Raw genomic sequence first — 22,778 nt, forward strand, 5'->3', positions numbered from 1 at the left:
TTCCTTCTAGTCTTTATAAAAGCTTGAACATTGGTACAACTTAAAATATAACAGGTGATTTTGTAGCCAAGAGACAATTTCAGTGGAGCTATATTCATATTTTATGCTCAGAACATTTGACAATTTCACATCATTCATGTTAGCCACCAAAAATCATTGGAATTGACTAAAAAATTTGGGGGCTATCAAAACATAATTGAATAAAAAGAAATAATACAGTAAATTAGTTATATAATCGATATAGGCTAACCACCCTTAGCTTTAGTCAATACAATTGTTTATGCCAAGACTTGTACAAAAATAAAGTCAAAAATTTCACCATATTTAGTTAAACAAAGCAACAAACAAGGTGGTTAAATCGGTAAGCAGAGTTTGAAGGAGTGAAGGACTGTTGATTATTTTAAAAATTACAGTAACTTTACAAATTACCTAACCTTGAAGAAAAAAAAAAGGTAAAAAATTAACATCATTTTCATAAAGAAACAAATGAAAAAAATTCACAATACTTTGTTTCACCTACAAGCTCCAAAAATTTCTCAAAAAGCGTGGATATTAGCCTTCAATTTTGGAATTTTTTGACTTTTTTTCACCTGAAAATATAAATTGCCGAAATGTTTACCATGGTCCCTAATACCCTCCGGGAGTCCAATTGGGTGGGCGGAACCATCCAATTTGCCTTTAAACGATCAATTTACCGGTTTACAACTTGCACCGATTTCATTAATTCAAGCCTACCAAGAACATTTATGACAACAAATAATGATCATATATGCATCCAAACGACATTATATGACACCGAGATGTATTCCCTAGAATTTTAAGACTTTTCAACACCGGCCTCGAAGACTCAAAAAAATTCTCAAAAAACGTAGATATAGCCTTCAATTTATGAATTTTTTGACTTTTTTTCGCCCAGAAAAAAACTGCCGAAATGTTTACCGTGGTCTCTAATATCCTCCGGGAGTCCAATTGGGAGGGTGGAACCATCCAATTTGCCTTTAAACGGCCAATTTACCGGTTTACAACTTGCACTGATTTCATTAACTCAAAACTACCATAAACTTTTGTGACAACATATGATCATATATGGTTCCAAATGGAATTATATGACCCCAAGATGTATCCCTTATAATCTAATGACTTTTCGACACCGAGCCCCGAAACCTCCAAAATTTCTCAAAAAGCATGGATACTAGCCTTAAATTTGGAATTTTTTGACTTTTTTCGCACAAAAATAAAAATTGCCGAAATGTTTACCATGGTCCCTAATACCCCCCGATAGTCCAATTGAGTGGGTGGAACCATCCAATTTGCCGTTAAATGACCAATTTACCGGTTTACAACATGCACCGATTTCATTAACTCAAACGAAAATTTATGACAACAAATAATAATCATATATGGGTCCAAACAACATTATATGACCACGATATGTATTCCCTAGAATTTCAAGACTTTTAGACAGCTGGACCCGAAATCTCAAAAATTTCTCAAAAAGGGTTGATGATAGCTTTAAATTTTGGAATTTTTTGACTTTTTTTTTTCCTGTAAATAAAAATTGCCGAAATGTTTACTATGGTCCCTAATATCCTTCGAGAGTCCGATTAGGTGGGTGGAACCATCCAATTTACCTTTAAAAGGCGAATTTACCGGTTTACAACTTGCACCGATTTCTTTAACTCAAGTTTACCACGAACATTTATGACAACAAAAAATGATCATTTATGGTTTAAAACAATATTGTATGACCCCGAGATATATCCCCTAAAATCTCAAACCTTTTCGACACCAGGCCGCGAATCCTCAAAAAGCGTGGATATTAGCCTTCAATTTTGGAATTTTACGACTTTTTATTGCCTGAAAATAAAAATTGCTTAAATGTTTACCATGGTCACTAATATCCTCCGGTAGTAGTCCAGTTGGGTGAGTGGAACCATCCAATTTGCTTATAAACGGCCAATTTACCGGTTTACAACTTGCATCGATTTCATTAACTCAAGCCTACTACAAACATTTATGACCACAAATAATGATTATATATGGTTCCAAACGACATTATATGATCCCGAGATGTATCCCCTAAAATCTCTATGCTTTTCGACACCGGGCCCAAAAACATTCGAAATTTCTCAAAAAGCGTGGATATTAGTCTTCAATTTTAAAATTTTTTGACTTTTTTTCGCCCAGATATAAAAATTGCCGAAATGTTTACTATGGTCCCTAATATCCTTCAGGAGTCTAATTGGGTGGGTGGAACCATCCAATTTGCCTTTAAACGACCAGTTTACCGGTTTATAACTTGCACCGATTTCATTAAATCAAGCATACCACGAATATTTATGACAACATATAATGATCATATATGGTTTCAAACGTCATTATATGACCCCGTGATGTATTCCTTAAAATCTCAAGGCTTTTCGACACCATGCCCCGAAACCTCCAATATTTCTCAAAAAACATGGATATAAGAATTCAATTTTGCAATTTTTTGACTTTTTTCCCCCCGAAAATAAAAATTGTCGAAATTTTTAACATGGTCCTTAATACAATCCGGAAGTCCAACTGGGTGGGTTGAACTATCCGATTTGACTTTAAACGACCAATTTACCGGTTTACAACTTGCAACGATTTCATTAAATCAAGCCTACCACGAACATTTATGACAACATATAATGATCATAAATGGTTCCAAACGGCATTATATGACCCCGAGATGTATCCCCTAGAATTTCAAGTCTTTTCAACACCGGGCCCCGAATCCTCCAAAATTTTTCAAAAATCGTGGATATTAGCCTCCAATTTTGAAATTTTTGACTTCTTTCGCTCGAAAATAAAAATTGCCGAAATGTTTACCAAGATCTCTAATACAGTCTGGGAGTCCCATTTGGTGGGTGGAACCATCCAATTTAAATTTAAACGACCAATTATTTACCAGGCCAGTTTAAAACTTGTACCGACTTCATTAACTCAAGCCTATCACGAACATTTATGATAACAAATAATGATCATATATGGTTCCAAACGGCATTATATGACCCCGAGAAGTATGTCCTAGATTTTCAAGACTTTTCGACACCGGAACCTGAAACCTTCCAAATTTCTCAAAAAGTGTGGATATTAGTCTTCAATTTTGGAATTTTTTGACGTTTTTCGCCTGAAAGTAAAATTTGCTGAAATGTTTACCATGGTCCCTAATATCCTCTAGGAGTCCAATTGGGTTGGTGGAACCATCCAATTTACATTTAAACAGCCAATTTACCGGTTTACAACTTGCACGGATTTCATTAATTCAAGCATACTACGAGCATTTATGACAACATATAATGATCATAAATGATTCCAAACGGCATTATATGACTCCGAGATATATCCCCTAAAATTTCAAGACTTTTCGACACCGGCACCATAATCCTCCAAAATTTCTCAAAAAGTGTGGATATTAGCCTTCAATTTAGAAAATTTTGACTTTTTTTCACTCGTAAAAAAAAAAAAATTCCGAAATGTTTCCCATGATCCCAAATACCGAACGGGAGTCCCATTGGGTGGCTGGAACCATCCAATTTGCCTTTAAACGACCAATTTACCGGTTTACTAATTGCACCGGTTTCATTAATTCAAGCCTACCACGAACATTTAATGACAACAAATAATGATCATAAATGGATCCAAACGACATTATACGACCCCGAGATGTATCCCCTAGAATTTCAAGATTATTCGACACTGGGCCCCGAAACTTTCAAAATTTTCTCAAAAAGCGTGAATATTAGCCTTCAATTTTGATAAGTTTGACTTTTTTCGCCCGGAAAAAAAAATTGACGAAATGTTTCCCATGATCCCTAATACCGTCCGAAAGTCACATTGGGTGGGTGGAACTATCCAATTTGCCTTTAAACGACCAATTTACCGGTTTACAACTTGCACCGATTTCATTAACTCAAGCCTACCACGAACATTTATGACAACAAATAATTATCATAAATGGTTTCGAACGACATTATATATCCCCGAGATGTATCCCTAAAATTTTAATACTTTTCGACACAGGGCCCGAAACCTCCAAAATTTCTGAAAAAGCATGAATATTAAGTCTTCAATTTTGGAATTTTTTGACTTTTTTCGCCCGAAAATAAAAATTCCCGATATGTTTACCATGGTCCCTAATACTCTCCGGGAGTCCAATTGGGTTGGTGGAACCATCCAATTTGCCTTTAAAAAGTCAATTTACCAGTTTATATCACTTGCACGGATTTCATTAACATAAGCATACTACGAAAAATTATTACAACATATAATGATCATATATGATTCTATACGGCATTATATGACCTCGAGATGTATCCCTAAATTATCATGACTTTTCTACATTGGGACCCGAAACCTTCAAAATTTTTCAAAAAACGTGGATATTAGCTTACAATTTTTGATTTTTTTGACCTTTTTTTCGCACGGAAATAAATATTGCTGAAATGTTTAGCATGGTCCCTAATACCCTCCAGGAGTCTAATTGGGTGGGCAAAACCATCCAATTTTCCTGTAAACAACCAATTTACCGGTTAACAACTTGCGCCGATTTCATTAATTGAAGCCTACCACGAACATTTATGACAACAAATAATGATCATATATGGTTTCAAACGGCATTATATGACCCCGAGATGTATCACCTAGAATTTCAAGACTTTTCGACACTGGACCCCGAAACCTCCAAAATTTCTCAAAAAACGTAGATATTAGGGTTTGTTTGGCGTCAGTTTTGGTTTTCAGTTTCCTGTTTTTTTGAAAACCAAAAACCAAAAACAAGAAACAAAAAAAAAGGTGTTTCCACTTTTATGTTGTCAGTTTGCAAAATTATCATAATTTAAATAAGTTTATATAATTTTTTATTCATTATGGGACTCATATCATATACTTTTAGAAAACAAAAAACCAAAAAACAGAAAACCACAGCAATGCCAAACGAACCCTTAGTCTTTAGTTTTGGAGTTTTTTAACTTCTTTTGCTCATAAATAAATTTTTCTGAAATGTTTACCATGGTCCCTAATACCCTCTAGGATTCTAATTGAATTGGTGGATTTAAACGGCCAATTTACCGGTTTACAAATTGCACAGATTTCATTAACTCAAGCATACTGCGAACATTTTTGACAACATATAATGATCATAAATGGTTCCAAATGGAATTATATGACCCCGAGATATATCCCCTAGAATTTCAAGACTTTTCGACACCAGGTCCCGAATCCTTCAAAATTTCTCAAAAAGTATGGATATTAGCCTTCAATTTTGAAATTTTTGACTTTTTTTTCTCCCGAAATTAAAAATTGTCGAAATGTTTCCCATGATCCCTAATACTGTTCAGGAGTCATTGGATGAGTGGAACCTTCCAATTTGCCTTTAAATGACCAATTTATCGGTTTACAACTTGCACCGATTTCATTAACTCAAGCTTACCACGAACATTTATGACAACATATAATGATCATAAATGGTTCCAAACGGCATTGTATGACCCCGAGATGTATCCCCTAAAATTTCAATTCTTTTCCACACCGGGCCTCGAAACATTCAAAATTTCTCAAAAAACGTGGATATTAGTCTTCAATTTTAGAATTTTTTGGTTTTTTTTTTTTTTTTTGCCCAGATATAAAAATTGCCGAAATGTTTACCATGGTCCCTAATATTCTTCGGGAGTCCAACTGGGTGGGTGGAACCATCCAATTTGCCTTTAAACGACCAATTTACCGGTTTACAACTTGCACCGATTTCATTAAATCAAGCCTACCATGAATATTTATGACAACACATAATGATCATATATGGTTTAAAACGTCATTATATGACCCCGTGATGTATTTCCTAAAATCTCAAGGTTTTTCGACACCATGCCCCGAAACCTCCAAAATTTCTCAAAAAGCGTTGATATAAGTATTTAATTTTGAATTTTTTGACTTTTTTTTCCTCCGAAAATAAAAATTGCCGAAATTTTTACAATGGTCCCTAACACTATCCGGGAGTCCAATTGGGTGGGTTGAACTATCCAATTTGACTTTAAACGACCAATTTACCTATTTATAACTTGCACCGATTTCATTAAATCAAGCCTACCACGAACATTTATGACAACATATAACGATCATAAATAGTTCCAAACGGCATTATATGACCATGATATGTATCCCCTAGAATTTCAAGACTTTTCAACACCGGGCCCCGAATCCTCCAAAATTTCTCAAAAATCGTGGATATTAGCCTTCAATTTTGAAATTTTTGAATTTTTTCGCCCGGAAATAAAAATTGCCGAAATGTTTACCATGATCCCTAATACAGTCCGGGAGTCCCATTGGATGGGTGGAACCATCCAATTTGCATTTAAACGGCCAATTTAGCGGTTTACAACTTGCATCGATTTCATTAACTCAAGCTAAGCCTACCACGAACATATATGACAACAAATAATGATCGTATATGGTCCCAAACGACATTATATGACCCCGAGATGTATCCCCTAAAATTTCAAGACTTTTTGACACCGGAACCCGAAACCTCCAAAATTTCTCAAAAAGCGTGGATATTAGCCTTCAATTTTGGAATTTTTCGACTTTTTTCGCCCGGAAATAAAAATTGCCGATATGATTACCATGGTTACTAATACCCTTCGGGAGTTCCATTGGGTGGGTGGAATCATCCAATATGCCTTTAAACAGTCAATTTACCGGTTTACAACTTGCACCGATTTCATTAATTCAAGTTTACCACGAACATTTAAGACAACATATAATGATCATAAATGTTTCCAAACGGCATTATATGACCCCAAGATGTATCCCATAGAATTTCAAGACTTTTCGACATCGGGCCCCAAAACATCCAAAATTTCTCAAAAAGCGTGAATATTAGCCTTCAATTTTGGATTTTTTTGACTTTTTTTTGCCCGGAAATAAAAAATTGACGAAATGTTTACCTTGATCCTTGATACCCTGCGGGAATCCAATCGGGTATGTGGAACCATCCAATTTGCTGTTAAACGGCCAATTACTGGTTTACAACTTGCACCGATTTACTGGTTTACAACGACTAATTTAACTAACTTTCATCGAACCCGACTTGAAGCGAAATTGACCCTAACCCGTTTTAACCCTTCAAAACCCGAATTTAACCCGACTTGTTACTAACCTGACCTGAATTAAACATGACCCGTTCCTAACCATACCCGAATTTATTCCAACCTATTACAAACCCGACCTGAAATCAACCCGACTTTTTATTGACTTGACCCAAATTCAACCTGACTTGTTATTGACCCGACCAGTATTTTACCAGACCTATTACTTACCCGACCCTAAAATTCAACCTGATCTGTTACTAACCCGACTCGAAATCAACACGACTTGTTATTGACCTGACCTAAATTCAACCCAAATTGTTCCTGACCTGATTTCAAATCACCTTAAATGAAATTTAGACCACCTTATCATTGTTGATCAAAGCATTTTGTCTAGGGAGACCAAGTCGGTCCAGGCCAGCAAAAGAAAGGAGCATCATCCTCAAATTTAAGAGTTAAATATAGTATATATTTGTTGTATGGTCAAAGGAGATAATTATCTTCTTAAATTATAAACTATAGTTCCCTAGTATATTGTCATATATATTATAGTCAAAGGAAATAATTAGCTTGATAAAAATGATAATTATCTATTTATAGTTAGTTGAACCCGAATATGACCTGATTTGGAAATGACCCGACCTAATTGTAACCTGCAAATTATTGACTTGAATTTAACCCGACTTGAATCCGAGAATGACCCGACTTGGAAATGACCCAACCAGATTATAACCCGCAAATTATTGACTTGAACCAAACCCGACTTAAACCCGAGAATGACCCGACCTGATTCTAACCCGCAAATTATTGACTTGAATCGAACCCGACTCGAACCTGAGAATTATCCTAACCCGTGAAAACCCGAATTAAACCCGACCTATTGTTCATCCGACCCGAATGTAACTCGGCCTGTTATTAACCAGACCCAAACATGATAAGAACTATGGCCCGACGTAACCCGACTCAAGCATGACCCAACCCAAACCGACCCGCATAAGTTATGAAATTAATCAAAATTGACCCGACCCACTCTTACCCGACTCAAAGCCGACCCGTTTACCCAAATTGACAGCTCTAACTAGGCTTCACATTTGCTATTCAAAAAAAAAAAAAAAAAAAAAAAAAAAAAAAAAGGGTTCACATGGTGGGATTTTATTCATTTAAGCATCAGCTTCTCTTTTTCACGTATACTTCTCACAACTCAAGCTCAAAAAGAAAGAAGGCTAAAGACACATTAAACAAGGCGTTAATGCTGGTTAAATTTCTGTAGAAATCCTGAAACGCCTCTCCAATGAACTGGGTTGGTCTTACATCTAACGAATATGAGAGTAATCGCCCTTGCTTTAGGGCGTTCACTCACTGCGGCATTTCATCGAACAGTTGGTGTGCCTCTGAAAACGAGCAACAAATTAGCCCCATTTACATTCTGTACTCAAACAATCAGTGAGCAATCTGAGTTGGGTTTGAAGAATTCGAGCTCTAATGGCGACGAAGCACCCAAGATGTTGTCTTTAAGAATAGAGAGGCTTCCAAGAGGAGAATCAATTGGGTATGTATTTCAGAAATGGATGGGTGAAGGTTTTCCTGTTCATAGGGGTGATATTTTTCATGCCATTAATCGTTTGAGGAAGCTCCAGTTGCATAAACGTGCTCTTGAGGTCGCTTATCTCTTTCCCTCTTGCTTAATTTTATTGGGTTTATATCTTGCATTATTATTATGTGATATTCATTGTTGAAATTGGTTTAATTTGCTTAATTTTATTGAGTTTATATCTTGTATTATAATATGTGATATTCATTGAATTTCAGTTATTGAACTTGCATAAATTTGCTTGAAAAGAGGTTTCCTTTATAGATGATCAGATATTAGGAGTAGTCAAGCATTGATTGAATGATAGCCGCCTTCGGTGCAGACCATAGAACTGGGTATTTTGATTGTGTTATTTAAATAACCATTGTAATCTTACTTCTTAGTAAAAAGTAAGAGTGATAGGCAGCAGTATATTCAGCCCAGAACCAAATAGATTATCTATATATGTCTAAGATAACCATCAACCTCTTTAAGGCTTGAAATTATCCTTAAGGAGCTGAATCTGGATATGTTCTTTAATGTAGAAACTACTTTATGCTACACTTAGATGGCGAAGTTGCAATTGCAAAAGGCGTTGGAAAGGATCTTGGTATAATTGAGAGGTTAATTAGACCCTTACTGGTTTTCCGATGTAGAATTCAAAAATTAATTGGCTAAATTATGGGATGCTACTTCTGCTTTCTTTTATCATCATCTAGAATTGAGAAAAGATCATATGGCTGACTACATGTTGTTGCCTTAAAAATTAAGGGCATCTGACTAACCATTTCAATCATACTACATCAGGATTGAATGCAATTACCCATCCTTAAGTATGATATATGCTGAGACATAAAGAATGTACAAAAGAAGGATAATTTTGGCTGTTTACCTCTTTTCTGAACTGCTTTTCAACATAAGCCTGGCCCTAGGAGTATGATACTGCATGCATTTTCACCTAGTTAATGATTTCTGTGTGTTTGATTATTCCTTCTAATTTGTAAAAGTTTCAAACAAATTGTAGATTTAGCTTCTGCCAACTGACATTGATGTGAGTTTTCTTACAGAGTATGAGTTTGATAACTGCTGGTGATTAGTTGAATAAGAACAAAGTTTAGAAGTACCTTCTGCTCAATGTCATTAATGTAAGTTTTACTATGGTTTGACAGGTAATGGAGTGGGTGATTAGAGAGAAGCCATATAGGCCAAAGGAATTGGATTATTCATATCTACTGGAATTTACCATTAAACTTCACGGTATATCTCATGGTGAGAGACTGTTTAATAATACTCCTGTTGAATTCCAGAATGATTTGCTCTACAACAATCTTGTGATTGCATGCTTGGATAAAGGAGTGGTCAGGCTTTCTTTAGAGTACATGAAAAAAATGAGAGAATTAGGACATCCTATCTCTCACTTGATCTTCAACCGTCTGATTATTCTTCACTCTTCTCCTAGGCGTAGGAAAATGATCCCCAAAATCCTTGCTCAAATGAGGGCAGATAAGGTTTCCCCTCATGTCTCAACTTTCAACATTCTCTTGAAGATTGAAGCTAATGATCATAACATAGAAAGACTAATGAAAGTTTTTGGGGATATGAAGCGGGCGAACATTGAACCAAATGAAGTTACATATTGCATTCTAGCGACTGCACATGCAGTTGCAAGGTTGTATTGTGGATGTGAGACATATGTAGAGGCTGTTGAGAAGTCGAAAACAGGCAATAATTGGTCAACATTCGATGTCCTCATCATTTTGTATGGATATATGGGGAAGGCAAAGGAGATTGATCGGATCTGGGGCATTGTGCAAGGTCTCCCTCATGTTAGGTCAAAGAGCTTTTTGCTGGCAATAGAGGCATTTGGTAGGATTGGACAGCTGAATCGTGCTGAGGAACTTTGGGAAGAGATAAAGTCGCGGGAGGTTATGAAATCAACCGAACATTATAACTCCATGATATCTGTTTATGGCCAGAATGGATTTATTGATAAGGTTTCGGGTCTTTTTAAAGAGATGAAGATGTTTGGATGCAAACCTAATGCCATAACCTATAGACATCTTACTTTGGGCTGCTTAAAAGCTGGATTGACCAAGGAAGCATTGAAAACAATAGAAATGGGGTCGAAGCAATTCACCAGTAGCAAGGTGAAAAAATCAACCCCATGGCTGGAGACTACCTTGTCCATTCTTGAGATGTTTGCCAAGAATGGAGATGTAGAAACTGCTGAGAATTTGTTTGAAGAGCTTAAGCAAGCTAACTATACTAGGTATACATTTGTGTACAACAGCTTAATAAAAGCTTATGTTCGTGCTAAGATCTACAATCCCAACCTTTTAAGAAGAATGATTCTCGGAGGGGCTAGGCCAGATGCTGAGACCTACAGCTTGATTAAGCTTGTCGAACAGTTTAGGACTTGAGTGGAAACTGCATCCTTTGCTTGGGTGTAGAATAAAAAGCCACAACAATAAACTCTAATCATATATTGGAATTATGCAGTACAATCAAATGGACGAGGGGCTGGTGGAATATTTGAGTGATCTGGTTGATAGAAGATGACATCTTTGATCTTTAATTTCAGGTCTGTCCCAATTTCTTGAATCTTTAGGTTTTCACTTGTGAAGAAATTCTTGTCACAGGTTAAAGAATATTTGAGAAGGTGAATCTTTAAGACTTCTCAGCTTAATTCACTGATTAAACAGTCAAATCATTGTAGTACTTTTTTAGTTGAATTCCTTCTAGGTTTTGTATTTTTCATCCTATTCAAACTAATTTTGGAATGCTAGTGGATATTATTGAAATGTTATTATTATAAATTTATTATTATTATCCTGATTTTAAAGAAAATACTCCTTGTTCTATTAGAACTCTAAAAAAGGTGATTACCTTCAATTCAACATTAAAAATTCAGTAGTGCTATCTTTTTGCCTATTCATGTATCATATTTAGTACTCTTATCTTAATACTTAAGCATATATTTTTTTTTATATGCAACTTTAGAACATTTTATATCTCTCAAATAATACCCTAAAGTTGCAACTAAAAAAAAATCCGAGGTAGTACAAAAATCATGTATCATGAGATGAGTGTCGGGGAAGTTCTCTTATTTTTGTTATATTTAACGTTAGGCTTTTTCATTGCTAGCGGTATCTCCTATCTCATATGTTCCTGCTTTTACTGCTGCTGCATCCAGAATCGTTCCTACCGTGGTGCTATTCATGTGTCTGCCAACCCAACACAACCTCAAGGTCGAGTCCTTCGAGAAGCCCAAAGTATACCAGTGAACCCAGGACAACCTCGACGTCTAGGGGAAGTCCAACTGGAGACCAAACAAGATGTGGAGTCAATAATGTTAGACGTGGAAAAAATCTTGCAAAATTCTCTGAGTTGCAGTGATTGTGTAATATGTTTGGATAGTTTTGACGTTGCGAAAAACGACCATGATGTTGACAACGGTGGTGTTAAGGTTTTGGAGCAATGTGGGCATAGGTTTCACAGTTTTTGTATTCAGAGATGGCTAACAAAGCACCAAACGTGTCCTCTTTGTCGCACTTGTATACAGAGTACAATCTAATGTACTTCTTCCATTCTTGTTACTTAGGTTCTTGTTAAATCTTTTCAGTTTATAGTTTATAAATATTAATTTCTTAAAATTTTAAGATATTACATTAAGGATTGAAATAATGTATTGACAAATGTGTAATGAAAATAGTTGTATTTATAGGGAAAAAAAATCTGTAAAAACGTCGGTTTTTTTTTTTATCATTTTAAATCAATCTTATTCTACAATAGACGTGAATAGTTGTAGTTTCACCAAAGTTTGATTATTTAGCTTTTTCTAATGAAAAGCTAAGTGTTAATTAATATTCTTCTTATGATAATTTTTTCCTAAATATCTTTATAATTTACAGAATAATATCTTATGGAAATAGTTAGAATTATCATTGTAATTCTTATATTTTATTTTTATAAGATCCAAAAATTACAACTCTAACATCTTTCGGCCTGTACAAGATAAATATTCCAAAAATATATCATGTTTCAAAAATAATATCTTGAATAGCAAGGATTTTAATTGTGTTACGGAGATATATATATATTTATACGATAAATAGGGGACTTGTTTGTTCTTAATAAAAAAACTTGCTGAGAAATTTAAGTGTCAAAGTTGAATATCTATATACGTACCTTGCATAGAAGGTGGAGAGATCTAGCAACTTAGCACACAACAATGGAACCAGTGAATTTCGTTTTCTTTGCTGCTTTAGTAATCGTAGTAATTTTAATAATTCGTGATTGTTACAGCAGATGTTTTTTCACCGGTTCAGCCCAGAACAATCATGATCAAGTTCAAGGTATGCCTAGTTTGCGTGCAATGCCTACCACCAACACGATACAAATTCAAACAGACTACTTTTTGGAGGAGGATCCAGTAATACTACAAATTGACGTAGAGAAGAGAAATGAAATTACTCGAAGTTGCTTGGATTGTGTGATTTGTTTAGATAGTTTTGAATCGTATGACACGGAGCCGATGGAAGTAGATGGTGAAGTTATACCTATACGTAGAACTTTTTCTGAAACAATTTTGAGTCACTGTGGACATAGATTTCACACTTTTTGTATAAACAGCTGGTATTTAAGGACACATTCTACTTGTCCTATTTGTCGCGGTCCTATCACATATGATGATTTAATTTCAGGGCTTTCTCTTTAAATTGTTGAGCTTCCTAATTGAAACATGTGCCAAGAAGGGCAGCTGACTTCACTGGCGCGGCGAACGGGGATGAAGGACCAAGAAACAACCATATGAAGAACGGAGCAGAGCATGGTTTTGTACTTTTTTGTACTTTTTTTTAGTGTTTAGAGAGCCGGAAGGGCAGGGGTAAGAATCGATCGATGTTGTACTTTTGTGAGTATAGATTTGATGTTGAACAAGTTGTTAATTAAAGTATTGAAGGTATACTGATATAGAATTGGTGGTTTATTAAATCCTATATGATACATTGAATTTTGTTTGACACAAATCACACAATACAATAGGCTATTGAAATTTGATCACATTCCAGGAAAAAACCTATATACTTTAATGTAATTGCAAATTTGCAACACAAGAAATAAAGTAACTAGTACAGTACTGGTAGTACATTCACAACAGCATAATGTATCATCTGCAAGAATATTGCAGCGATACTCTCTTTGCTAACTACAATACATCCAACTCATCTTATAGTACTAATTACTGACAGTTTATGATTAACTAATAAAAATTAATGATCTACTAACCTAAATACGTACTCCGTAGTAGTTTGAATATTTATTAATAATTCTGGAGCTCCCACGATCCCACCAATGTCGTTATGTCACATACTGACATGCTTCATAACCTTCATTAGAGGAAAAATAAATTAAATTAGAGTTTGAAATAAAATAAACTTCTTCTTTTAACTTCACCATTTTCAAAATATTACTCGCGATTTCTAAAAACAATCATGGTTAAAGTTATGCATAGACACTAAACCGATTCAAATAGTGAAAGGGAAAAGTAGAGATCATACTAGGGTTACTGGAGGTGACGACACCGGTGCCATCAAAGAAACAATCGGAATCTTGCTGATCATTGATGTGGTAGTAAGCGTTCATGGCGTAAGATGCGTGAGATCTAACAGTATTGGGATCGAAACAGGGTCCACCATCCTGTATTGGCTTACAGTCGATCCCTAAGCTACATACATAATCTAAGTTCCCTTGTAATTTATCATCAGTTGCATCTGGTTTTGCCACGCACCATTTCCCACCTGATTCCGTCGGCGATGGAGCTGTTGGTGCCGCTGTGGGTCCTCCCGCCTTAAATTCAATTTTAAAAAACAATTTATTTACGCAACATTAAATCATCCATCAATTGAGTCAGTCACATGCATTTCTAAATTAATACTAGTACGAGCACTATAACAAGACATAAAATGACAATTTAACATAAAATTGTTTACTAGGAGCACTATAACAGTTAAACATAAAATTGTTACAAGTAACTTAATAGTAAGATAGTCGTCACATTAGCGAGATCCTATGTGAGGATGGGACCCATGCTATAGAAACCCGGGAAAACATTTTCCAATAAAAAGACATGAAATGACAATACTACCCTTTATTTCAATTTTTTAAAAACTGTTTTTGATAAAGTAGCTTACCCTACACCTTACAGTACAAACTACAAAGGACGGTTTTTTTTTTTTTTTTAATGTCAGGTTATTAATCAATTCAGCTACCACAAACAAGAAGTAAAAAGACGAATATACCCATACCTGAGAAGGCGACTTCAGAACTCCGACGTCATAAACCGGGCTAAAATCCGGTCTAAACAAACCGTAATTCCTCTCACTAACACTCTCCTTAAGATTTTCATTAAACAGAGCAAAAATATAAGTATCAAATGTCCGGTTCGGCATTAACGGCGTTCCCTTACCAGATTTCAAATGCTTAACTAAATTCCCATTATAAGAAACCGCATTATCCAAAGTAGCCGCCGGTTCGGTAGCCGGATCACCGGCCGAGGGCCAACCGGTTTCACCAACAGCTATATCCACGTCATCATAGCCTAACCTTTTCATAGCAGAGTAAACCCCATCCATCAAGTAATCAAACATGTTGTAGTACTTTAACCCAGTTGCCTTGTCCAAAACGCCGTCGTTTTTCTTGAATATAGCGAATTCAATCATTGAAGCATTGAACCCGAAGTAAGGATAGGGGTTAACCATGAAAGGTGATTTAGTTTTTCTGTGGAATTCCAGCAGCGGGCCGAAGAAGACGTGGTCGTACCCCTTCTGGAAGTGTCCAGAACTCGGGGACATTAACGGGGGTAAGATGGCGAGGGAGTGAGGGGTGGTAACTTTGATGTCGGTTATTTTCGAGGATTGCAGTGCTTGGTGAATTGACTCCATTGCTTTGACAGTGTTCGCTATGAGAGCTTTGTCGCCGGAGAAGTGAACTTCGTTTCCGACCGCGATGTAGCGGATGATGGTTTGAGGGTGGTAAGGGAGGATGTTGGAGGACACCCATGATTGGGCGGCGGAAGGGTCGGTGAGTTGGATGATGTTAGCGTTGGGAATGTTGACAGTGAGAGAGATGTTAGTGTTAGCGAAAGCTTGGAGGATTTGAGGGTCGCAGTCGAAGAGTTTGACGGAGGTGAGGGTAGTTTGGGAAGTGAGGAAGTTAGCGACGGAGGAAGGTGGTGGGAGGTTGTCGGCGACGCGCCCGAAGTTGACGCCGATGAAAGAGGAAGTGGCGGTGGAAAGTAGGAGGAGGAGAGAGAAAATGAGGAGGAAGTGGATGTGATTCGTCATTTTTGGTTGGAGGAAGAATAAAGGTGAAGGAGTTTTTTGTTTGGAGGAGATGTGAAGGTATATGTTCTTTTAGAGGTCAATAATGGAGGGTAATGTAGAGTGACAAAGACACGTCAAGGAGAGTGATTGAGAATTTACACGTGATAAAGTTTTATAAGTTGTGGACTTATGTTCTTTGATTGTGGCTTGAAGCATCTAGAGGAAGACATTCAGGAATTTTAAGCATCAGTTGACTGTTGACGTATAGAGTTAAAGGTGAATAGTATTAGTATACAATTATCCATACATTTTAATCAATGGTCAATTTAGTACTCCATCATTTACTTTTCCAATACTTAAGTTAAACTTTGGATAAAATAAGATGAAATTAGAATAATTTAGATCTATTCTCTTCAGATTATTTTCAATTCAGATCAGTTTTTAATTTCTTTCTTTCATAAAATATTCAGTATAGTCAATTAGAATAGACTCTTAGTATGTACGGAGTACTTGATATCCTTGTAAAGACAATAAGTTCAGGTAAGAGTCAATAAGTTAAAGAGCACTTTCGTCTAAAATTTAGTGTTAAAAAAATAAAAATTGTGGGAATTCTAAAAGGATATGGGAAAGTTATAGTGTGGGACAAATCTATCCTAAAAGAAATGAGACCTTTGCTGTAAAGGGAAATGCTGTCTATGCAATATGCCAACTCCACTATCAACAAGAACCTTGAAAAACAAGGATTTTTTTTAATTATAAACAAACTAATTAGAACCGAATTGACAAGGAGAGGTCAGAACCATTGAATGACTAGGCACCAAAAATAGGGAGTAATCGTCCTTACACAGTTGTTACGGATATGATTAAAACAAAGAACATGAAAGCAAAACAGTAAGCTATGAGCAATTAGTTAACGTGATATGATTGCAACAAAGAACAGGAAAACAAAAAAGAAGCTATGAGCAATGAGTTAACATGATATGATTCCTCCATACAAGACCAACTTAATGTAATGGCACTGATTGATGAGACTGTAACCATATGTACTTCGAAAAACTCAGGATGTCATCTGTTAAACCTTTGCTTGAGGGTTCTTAATCTTCTTTATGTCAACTGTAAAACTTTGCATGATGATTCTTATGCCAGGCTTCGTACTACTGGATCACTACACATAATCTATGTTCTGAATCCTCCGCAGGATTAGTTAAATGTCCAATTCGACTCCTCAGCAGGATTAGTTTACAGTTTACAGGATACGCTACTGCCACTTTAAGCTTTATACTCTACAGCCGCTTGAGAGAACCAAACAAGTATTATTGATTCCTACAGTTGCATAGAGAATCTAGACTGAGGATTAATAGAACTACAAATTGACACAAATAGCTTAAATAGCCTCCACAAGACCACAACTAAGAGTCCCAACAAAAAGAATGAGTTCAGTTAAATGAATCCTAAATAAGAGTAAAATATGAAATAGCAGGTGCTGTGTTGTAGAGAATACATACCAATCAAACCTTAGACAAAATCATAAGCGCGTTTAGCAGAATCAAGAGTATTCGAGAGCAGCATGGAGATTGTTACAGGCCCCAAACCTCCCGGAACAGGGGTAATAGCAGATGCCACCCTTACAGCTTCTTCAAAGCATACATCACCGGTTAAGTGGAACCCATTTTTCCTACTTGGGTCCTGCAAAGCACAGATACATTTCAGTGTATCAAACAACGCAAGCTTCCTTCAACATAGAGCTCATCAAACAATCAAACTGGCCTGGCCATATTTTGGGGGACAGAATTTCCCGTTGCAATTGGGTAGGCAAAAATTTTTGGGCTCAACTGACCCCAATGGAAGATTTTAGTCCAACTTTGTATACGGCTTATACCTTATATAACAATATTCCCAAGCCGAAAACAGGCCAAACTTTGCCAAAGACCACCTTGGCCCGGCACATTATCTAAACAACATGACCTTGACATAAATAGTACCTATTATTGATATACAGCCATAATTAATACCAGGAACGAAACTTATAAGTAATACTCCGTAACTACAACACAACTCTACAAAGCCACACTTGTTTTATTGGAAACAAAATAATGCAGTAATATTTTTCAATTGTCTGTAGGAAGTTGCAAGTGTTTTACCTTAACTGCATTGGTTCCTGCATCAATAACAACAGCACCTGATCTTAACCAATTGCCTCGAATCATGTTGGGCACACCTACATCTGTGATGATTATATCTGCCTCACGAGTTAATTCTTGTGCGTTCTTGGTGAATGAATGCACAACACTCACTGTGGCATGGTGCCTCTTCCAGAAAAAAAATGAAATTAACATTATCCGTAAATTCCTCTTCCACAAAAGGCGCATAAATTTTAAACCGAGTTGTGTGAAATAAGTACCTGCAGCAATAATGAAACAGGCAATCCAACAAGTTTGCTTCGCCCAATCACAACTGCATTCTTTCCCGCGATTTCAACACCAGACCTTAACAATAAATCAATGCAACTTTTGGCTGCGCATGGAATAAAAAAGGGCTCCCTTCCTTTCATTGCAAGACTTCCCATATTGAAGGGATGAAAACCATCGACATCCTTTTCAGGATTAACAACATTCAGAATCTTCTCCTCATCCAAATGCTGAGCAAAACAGGTCACCAGTTAGCAGAAGCCAATGAATGATACTCCATAAATGATCCAACAAACCCTAGCAGCACCAAAATTAATGAAGATTTAATAGCTATAAACCCAAAAATATGGTATTACCCAATAAAAGAACATAAGAAACTAGCTTGATTTAATAGTCAGTTGATACAACAGTTATGGTATTAACACAACTTGCTTGATTAATCACCGAGTATATATTTTTAAAAGTGGGGCGAAACAATTTTTATTTTAGTACTTCCATGAGGTATTAACATTACTATATTTAGTTATAGACCTTATAGTAATGAACTTCCACCTCCCAGTTCCCACCCCCAAGCACCCAGACAAAACTATAGGAAGCTAGTAAGTTGACACTACGAGCTTGATTTGTATGTTAATTAATATTAGTAAGTGTATAAATAAGTTTAAGTCCCTCAATTAAGCATGCCTTAAGAAATCTACTACACACATTCTCATTATTCATTAATATATGACAGACAAAAAAGAGCTAGAGATAATGAGATGGTTCTAGAAATTACTTTTGGAAGAGGAAGCTGCACAAGGACACCGTGGATCAATGGGTCTTTATTAAGATTCGAAACAACATGAAAGACTTCATCCTCTGTACAGTCAGCATGCAGTTCAATCACAGACGAAGAAATCCCAACTTCATCACAAGCCTTCATCTTGGTGCGGACAAAAGTGTGAGAATCACTTCTTTCACCTACCAAAACAACAGCCAAACCAGGTTGCTTCCCAACCGCATCTTTCATCTTTAAAATTTCGCTAGCTACTTGTGACTTAATTTTAGCGGCAATAGACTTCCCATCAATGATTTCAGCACTCGGCCCATCAACTGCTTCAAATGGCATAATTGACAATTTATTATTCTTGAAGAATAATCAAGCAATCAACATTTTTCACAGACTTTTCAAGTGCCTAATTAGTCCACATGTAAACAGCATGGAATTTTAATCCAGGAGAAGACTAAAAAGGTTCATCGATTGACTGACTTGCAAATATAGAACTTTAAACTATCTATAAGATTGGGTAATTCCAATGATTTAGTGAAGTTTGCACCGAAGCAAGCAACAGAGATAATTAACCAAGTTTGCACCGAAGCAAGCAACAGAGATCAATAGTTACATTAGGCATAATTTGCAGATTCTTCAATACTAAATGTTAGCCAAGTTTTTTTATTTTCTTTCAAATACTTCCGAGGAGGTCAAATTATGAGAAAAACATATTAGCAATGAGATCTATCATATAAATCTTGCTTTCATAAAGTTTGAGTTTCATCAATTTAAATATCAATCGCCAGCGTTGAAGAGCTTATTGTAGCAACAAAAGATTAGGATACTAGAAAATAACCACGCTAGAGATCGTTCCATTCAGGCAAACATCCCCATGGTCGGATGGTTGCTAGAGCCAAATCACATACCAAAAAGAATATCAAAATGAACTTAACAAAAACAACATTTTAGTAGCATTTATCCCACACTTCACTGCATATGTGAACATTTTGGAGCCTCGGCCGAAGAAATAGCAAACCATGTTTCACATGTCGATCAACTAACCTAAAAAATAAAAGTAGAATTGTCCAAAATACACAAATCCATGTAGTATACTAGAAACAACTTTTCTTTTCACATCTCTTAATATAGAAGTAATGAAGAAGATTATATCACCGAGGGCTGGAAACACAGTACATAGTAATCAACAAGTCATGCAAAACACTACTGCTAATGAAGACTGAAGATTGAACAATTTCCAATAGAGTAAAAGTTGTAATTTCTACAAATTACTCTCTCAAATTAACCAAATTCCAAGTAAAGCAGTTTCCAAGTGAGTATTAACCCAATCAAAATATTCTTCATAAACCCATTTACCCAAAATCACTAATCATTCAATCAAACAACTCAATTCACAATTATTCATAAAATTCACAAACTTCAATTCTTTAAAGCTTTAAATAACATTCTAGAACATACCCAATAATCAATTAATCAATAAAAAGAAGATAAGAGATAGAAAAATTGAATATTACAGTGAGGTGTAATGGAAGTTTGAGAACAGGTTGCAGGAGGCCAGACATCAGGAAGATCAAAACCCAGATGCTTGAGTCTACCAAATTGATTTGAAAGTGATGATTGAATTGAAGAAGAACTGAAAGCCCTGAAAACTATGTTGTTGATAACAGCCTTCAAAATCACGCGATCTCCTCGCATTTCAACTTCAATTGGTGAACACTTGATTTTGTTTTTCTTGACTAAAACTTCTCCTTGCTACACTACTTGCCTATCTTTTTCCTTTTCCTCTTTCGGCTTTTTTTTGTCCCTTTTATTCGTATCTTTTGTTTATCCTTTGGTTTTTGTTAAGAGTGTTGAAAAAGTTAGGGTTGTTTAAGCTGAACATAATAGCTTCTTAGGGAGGAGCAAATTAGTAAGGATGCTTAGTTTATCTTATTTTTGTTTATATAGTCTAATTTGATCTGTACTATTTTTTATCTAACTCTCTTATTTGATCAAACTTTTAGGTTGATTTTGTACACTAACTAATAAAGAAGCGTGTAAAATTTATAAGAATAAAACATGCGGAGTACTATAAAACGAACCCAACAAGATTACATGTGACTATTATCTATTAATGAGAATTTATAGTCAAAGATTTCAAAATTTGACCCAAATATTAGCAATGGGCATTAAAATAGGAATGGAAAGAGTAAGCGGCCCTATAGAAAAAGCTATCGAACGTGATTATTAAGCTTTGAATACCATTGTTGTATGAATTAACACTTATGGCCCTATGTAATTTGCGTCGATTCTCTTTATAGGGGTGAAGCAACTCTATAAATACTAAGTAAAAATTATGTGAAAACACTTATGAATAGTGTGAGAACAATTACAATATATCATTAAAATATGTGTTTATTTATACACCCCTATTGATATGATACTAATTGCCTCTAAGTTTGTACTTGTGTGCTTTAATTATTCAAATCTTACTCTGTATGTGTATAGTGCTTCGACAATTATATACCCAAATGTTATTTACTTATCTGCCCCATTGATTTTCTTAAAAAAAAATTAACAAAAAACAAGAAAAAGAAAGGAAAAAAAAAAAACTCTTAAGAATAGTGTACGAACATTTATACCCCTAAAAATATTTTCTTTCATTATTTTGCCAACAACTGCAAGAGTTCCCCGTAAATGGCTTGACATGGTGCGCACGCTAGGCACCCTAGTAAGAAAAAAAGGTTAAAACCATGTGGTAAATGATGAACTGTGTATATAAATGCAACAATCCTGAGTCTACAATTTTCCAAGACACCAGTTTCAAAAGCTTAACTATATTACTATAGCTCGAAAGATTATCATATTAATGTGTCATACATGCCATCTTGTAACCCTATATAATACAAAATCATTACGCAGTTAAGAGCTAGCCAATATAATTATTGCAACGAATCTAATGTCAACCAATAGGAAAGCAGAAGGCCCATTACAGAATACAAGGTAATTTCAAACCCCCACAGTTTCTCGGACAATCTTTTAATTGTCGCCGCATTTTCAGGACCTTGCTCAACAAGCAAGTCAATTGCCCTCGTTGAACTTGGAATTGGCGGGTAATTGATAAACTTGAATTGGCGAGTGATTGATGAGCTTGAATTGGCGGGTAATTGATGAGCTTAAATTGGTTACTCCATCTTGTGCGCTGCGGTGGGTATGTTAATTGTTATTGCTTCATTTGTATCATAACATAAGCATCATTCTAACAACATATGCATCATTTCGACCACCTTCACTTGCAATTGCACTAATATTTTTTGAAAAAGAAACATAAAGTTTAAGTCTACATTCTAAGAATAGCTTTATCATAGTGATAAGCCCAACAATTATGTGACAATGATCCGATAATAATCAAATTCCATATCCGTGATACTTTAGGCATATGAAGCTTCCTCATCAAATCAAATAAAGACGATTAGGAAAAAAAGAATGTACACATTAGGAGATCACTCAAAATACCTTCCTAAGTCCTAACAAACCACCCCGTATTAATCTATAAAGAAATCGTTTCTGATATTCATCTCAAAATTAGCAATAATTTAGGGAAATCCTGAAAATTATAAA

The 22,778-nt window shown here is 35.6% G+C and overlaps 3 protein-coding genes across 6 annotated transcripts; 1 reads left to right on the forward strand and 2 right to left on the reverse strand.

Moving 5' to 3' along the window:
• The first annotated feature begins 8,256 nt into the window (after positions 1 to 8,256).
• On the forward strand, positions 8,257 to 13,250 carry LOC145624556 (pentatricopeptide repeat-containing protein At1g07590, mitochondrial-like). Of its 2 annotated transcripts, XR_014110448.1 has the most exons (3): positions 8,257 to 8,767; positions 9,849 to 11,260; positions 12,985 to 13,250. XR_014110448.1 is itself a non-coding variant. In XM_081677607.1 (2 exons), the coding sequence occupies exons 1-2, from the start codon at positions 8,432 to 8,434 to the stop codon at positions 11,097 to 11,099; spliced, it is 1,587 nt and encodes a 528-aa protein (XP_081533733.1). In that variant the 5' UTR covers positions 8,257 to 8,431; the 3' UTR covers positions 11,100 to 11,625. The 2 variants fall into 2 exon arrangements, 1 of the variants encoding a protein (XP_081533733.1); XM_081677607.1 differs by lacking the exon at positions 12,985 to 13,250 and having other exon boundaries at positions 9,849 to 11,625.
• A 492-nt stretch (positions 13,251 to 13,742) lies between these two features.
• LOC145624557 (glucan endo-1,3-beta-glucosidase-like) lies at positions 13,743 to 16,083 on the reverse strand. Its single transcript, XM_081677609.1, has 3 exons — positions 14,985 to 16,083; positions 14,238 to 14,526; positions 13,743 to 14,066 (listed from the first exon to the last, which is right to left on the reverse strand). Exons 1-3 carry the CDS (start codon positions 16,020 to 16,022, stop codon positions 14,038 to 14,040), a joined length of 1,356 nt encoding a protein of 451 aa, XP_081533735.1. The 5' UTR covers positions 16,023 to 16,083; the 3' UTR covers positions 13,743 to 14,037.
• An 815-nt stretch (positions 16,084 to 16,898) lies between these two features.
• LOC145620252 (bifunctional protein FolD 2-like) lies at positions 16,899 to 21,027 on the reverse strand. 3 transcript variants are annotated; one of them, XM_081674895.1, is made up of 6 exons: positions 20,693 to 21,025; positions 19,185 to 19,504; positions 18,403 to 18,639; positions 18,143 to 18,310; positions 17,507 to 17,687; positions 16,899 to 17,324 (listed from the first exon to the last, which is right to left on the reverse strand). In XM_081674895.1, exons 1-5 carry the CDS (start codon positions 20,871 to 20,873, stop codon positions 17,517 to 17,519), a joined length of 1,077 nt encoding a protein of 358 aa, XP_081531021.1. In that variant the 5' UTR covers positions 20,874 to 21,025; the 3' UTR covers positions 16,899 to 17,324; positions 17,507 to 17,516. The 3 variants fall into 3 exon arrangements, with proteins under 3 accessions (XP_081531021.1, XP_081531029.1, XP_081531037.1); XM_081674903.1 differs by having other exon boundaries at positions 19,185 to 19,501; positions 20,693 to 21,024; XM_081674911.1 differs by lacking the exon at positions 16,899 to 17,324 and adding an exon at positions 17,881 to 17,983 and having other exon boundaries at positions 17,557 to 17,687; positions 20,693 to 21,027.
• Between the last annotated feature and the right edge of the window lie 1,751 nt (positions 21,028 to 22,778).

This window comes from Chenopodium album, chromosome 3 (genome assembly GCF_948465745.1).
Source record: "Chenopodium album chromosome 3, dcCheAlbu1.1, whole genome shotgun sequence".
Lineage (NCBI taxonomy): Eukaryota > Viridiplantae > Streptophyta > Magnoliopsida > Caryophyllales > Amaranthaceae > Chenopodium > Chenopodium album.

Bases quoted from the DNA above. Each gene is read 5' to 3' on its own strand.
- LOC145620252 (XM_081674895.1), bottom strand. From the start codon at position 20,873: ATGCGAGGAGATCGCGTGATTTTGAAGGCTGTTATCAACAACATAGTT. The intron at 19,505-20,692 runs GTAATATTCAAT...TGCCATTTGAAG, and splicing joins AACTTCCATTACACCTCACT to CAGTTGATGGGCCGAGTGCT. The intron at 18,640-19,184 runs GTAATTTCTAGA...TGTTTTGCTCAG, and splicing joins TGCAGCTTCCTCTTCCAAAA to CATTTGGATGAGGAGAAGAT.
- LOC145624557 (XM_081677609.1), bottom strand. From the start codon at position 16,022: ATGACGAATCACATCCACTTCCTCCTCATTTTCTCTCTCCTCCTCCTA. The intron at 14,527-14,984 runs GTATGGGTATAT...ATTGAATTTAAG, and splicing joins TTCTGAAGTCGCCTTCTCAG to GCGGGAGGACCCACAGCGGC. The intron at 14,067-14,237 runs GTATGATCTCTA...CCTCTAATGAAG, and splicing joins CGTCACCTCCAGTAACCCTA to GTTATGAAGCATGTCAGTAT.
- LOC145624556 (XM_081677607.1), top strand. From the start codon at position 8,432: ATGAGAGTAATCGCCCTTGCTTTAGGGCGTTCACTCACTGCGGCATTT. The intron at 8,768-9,848 runs GTCGCTTATCTC...ATGGTTTGACAG, and splicing joins TGCATAAACGTGCTCTTGAG to GTAATGGAGTGGGTGATTAG.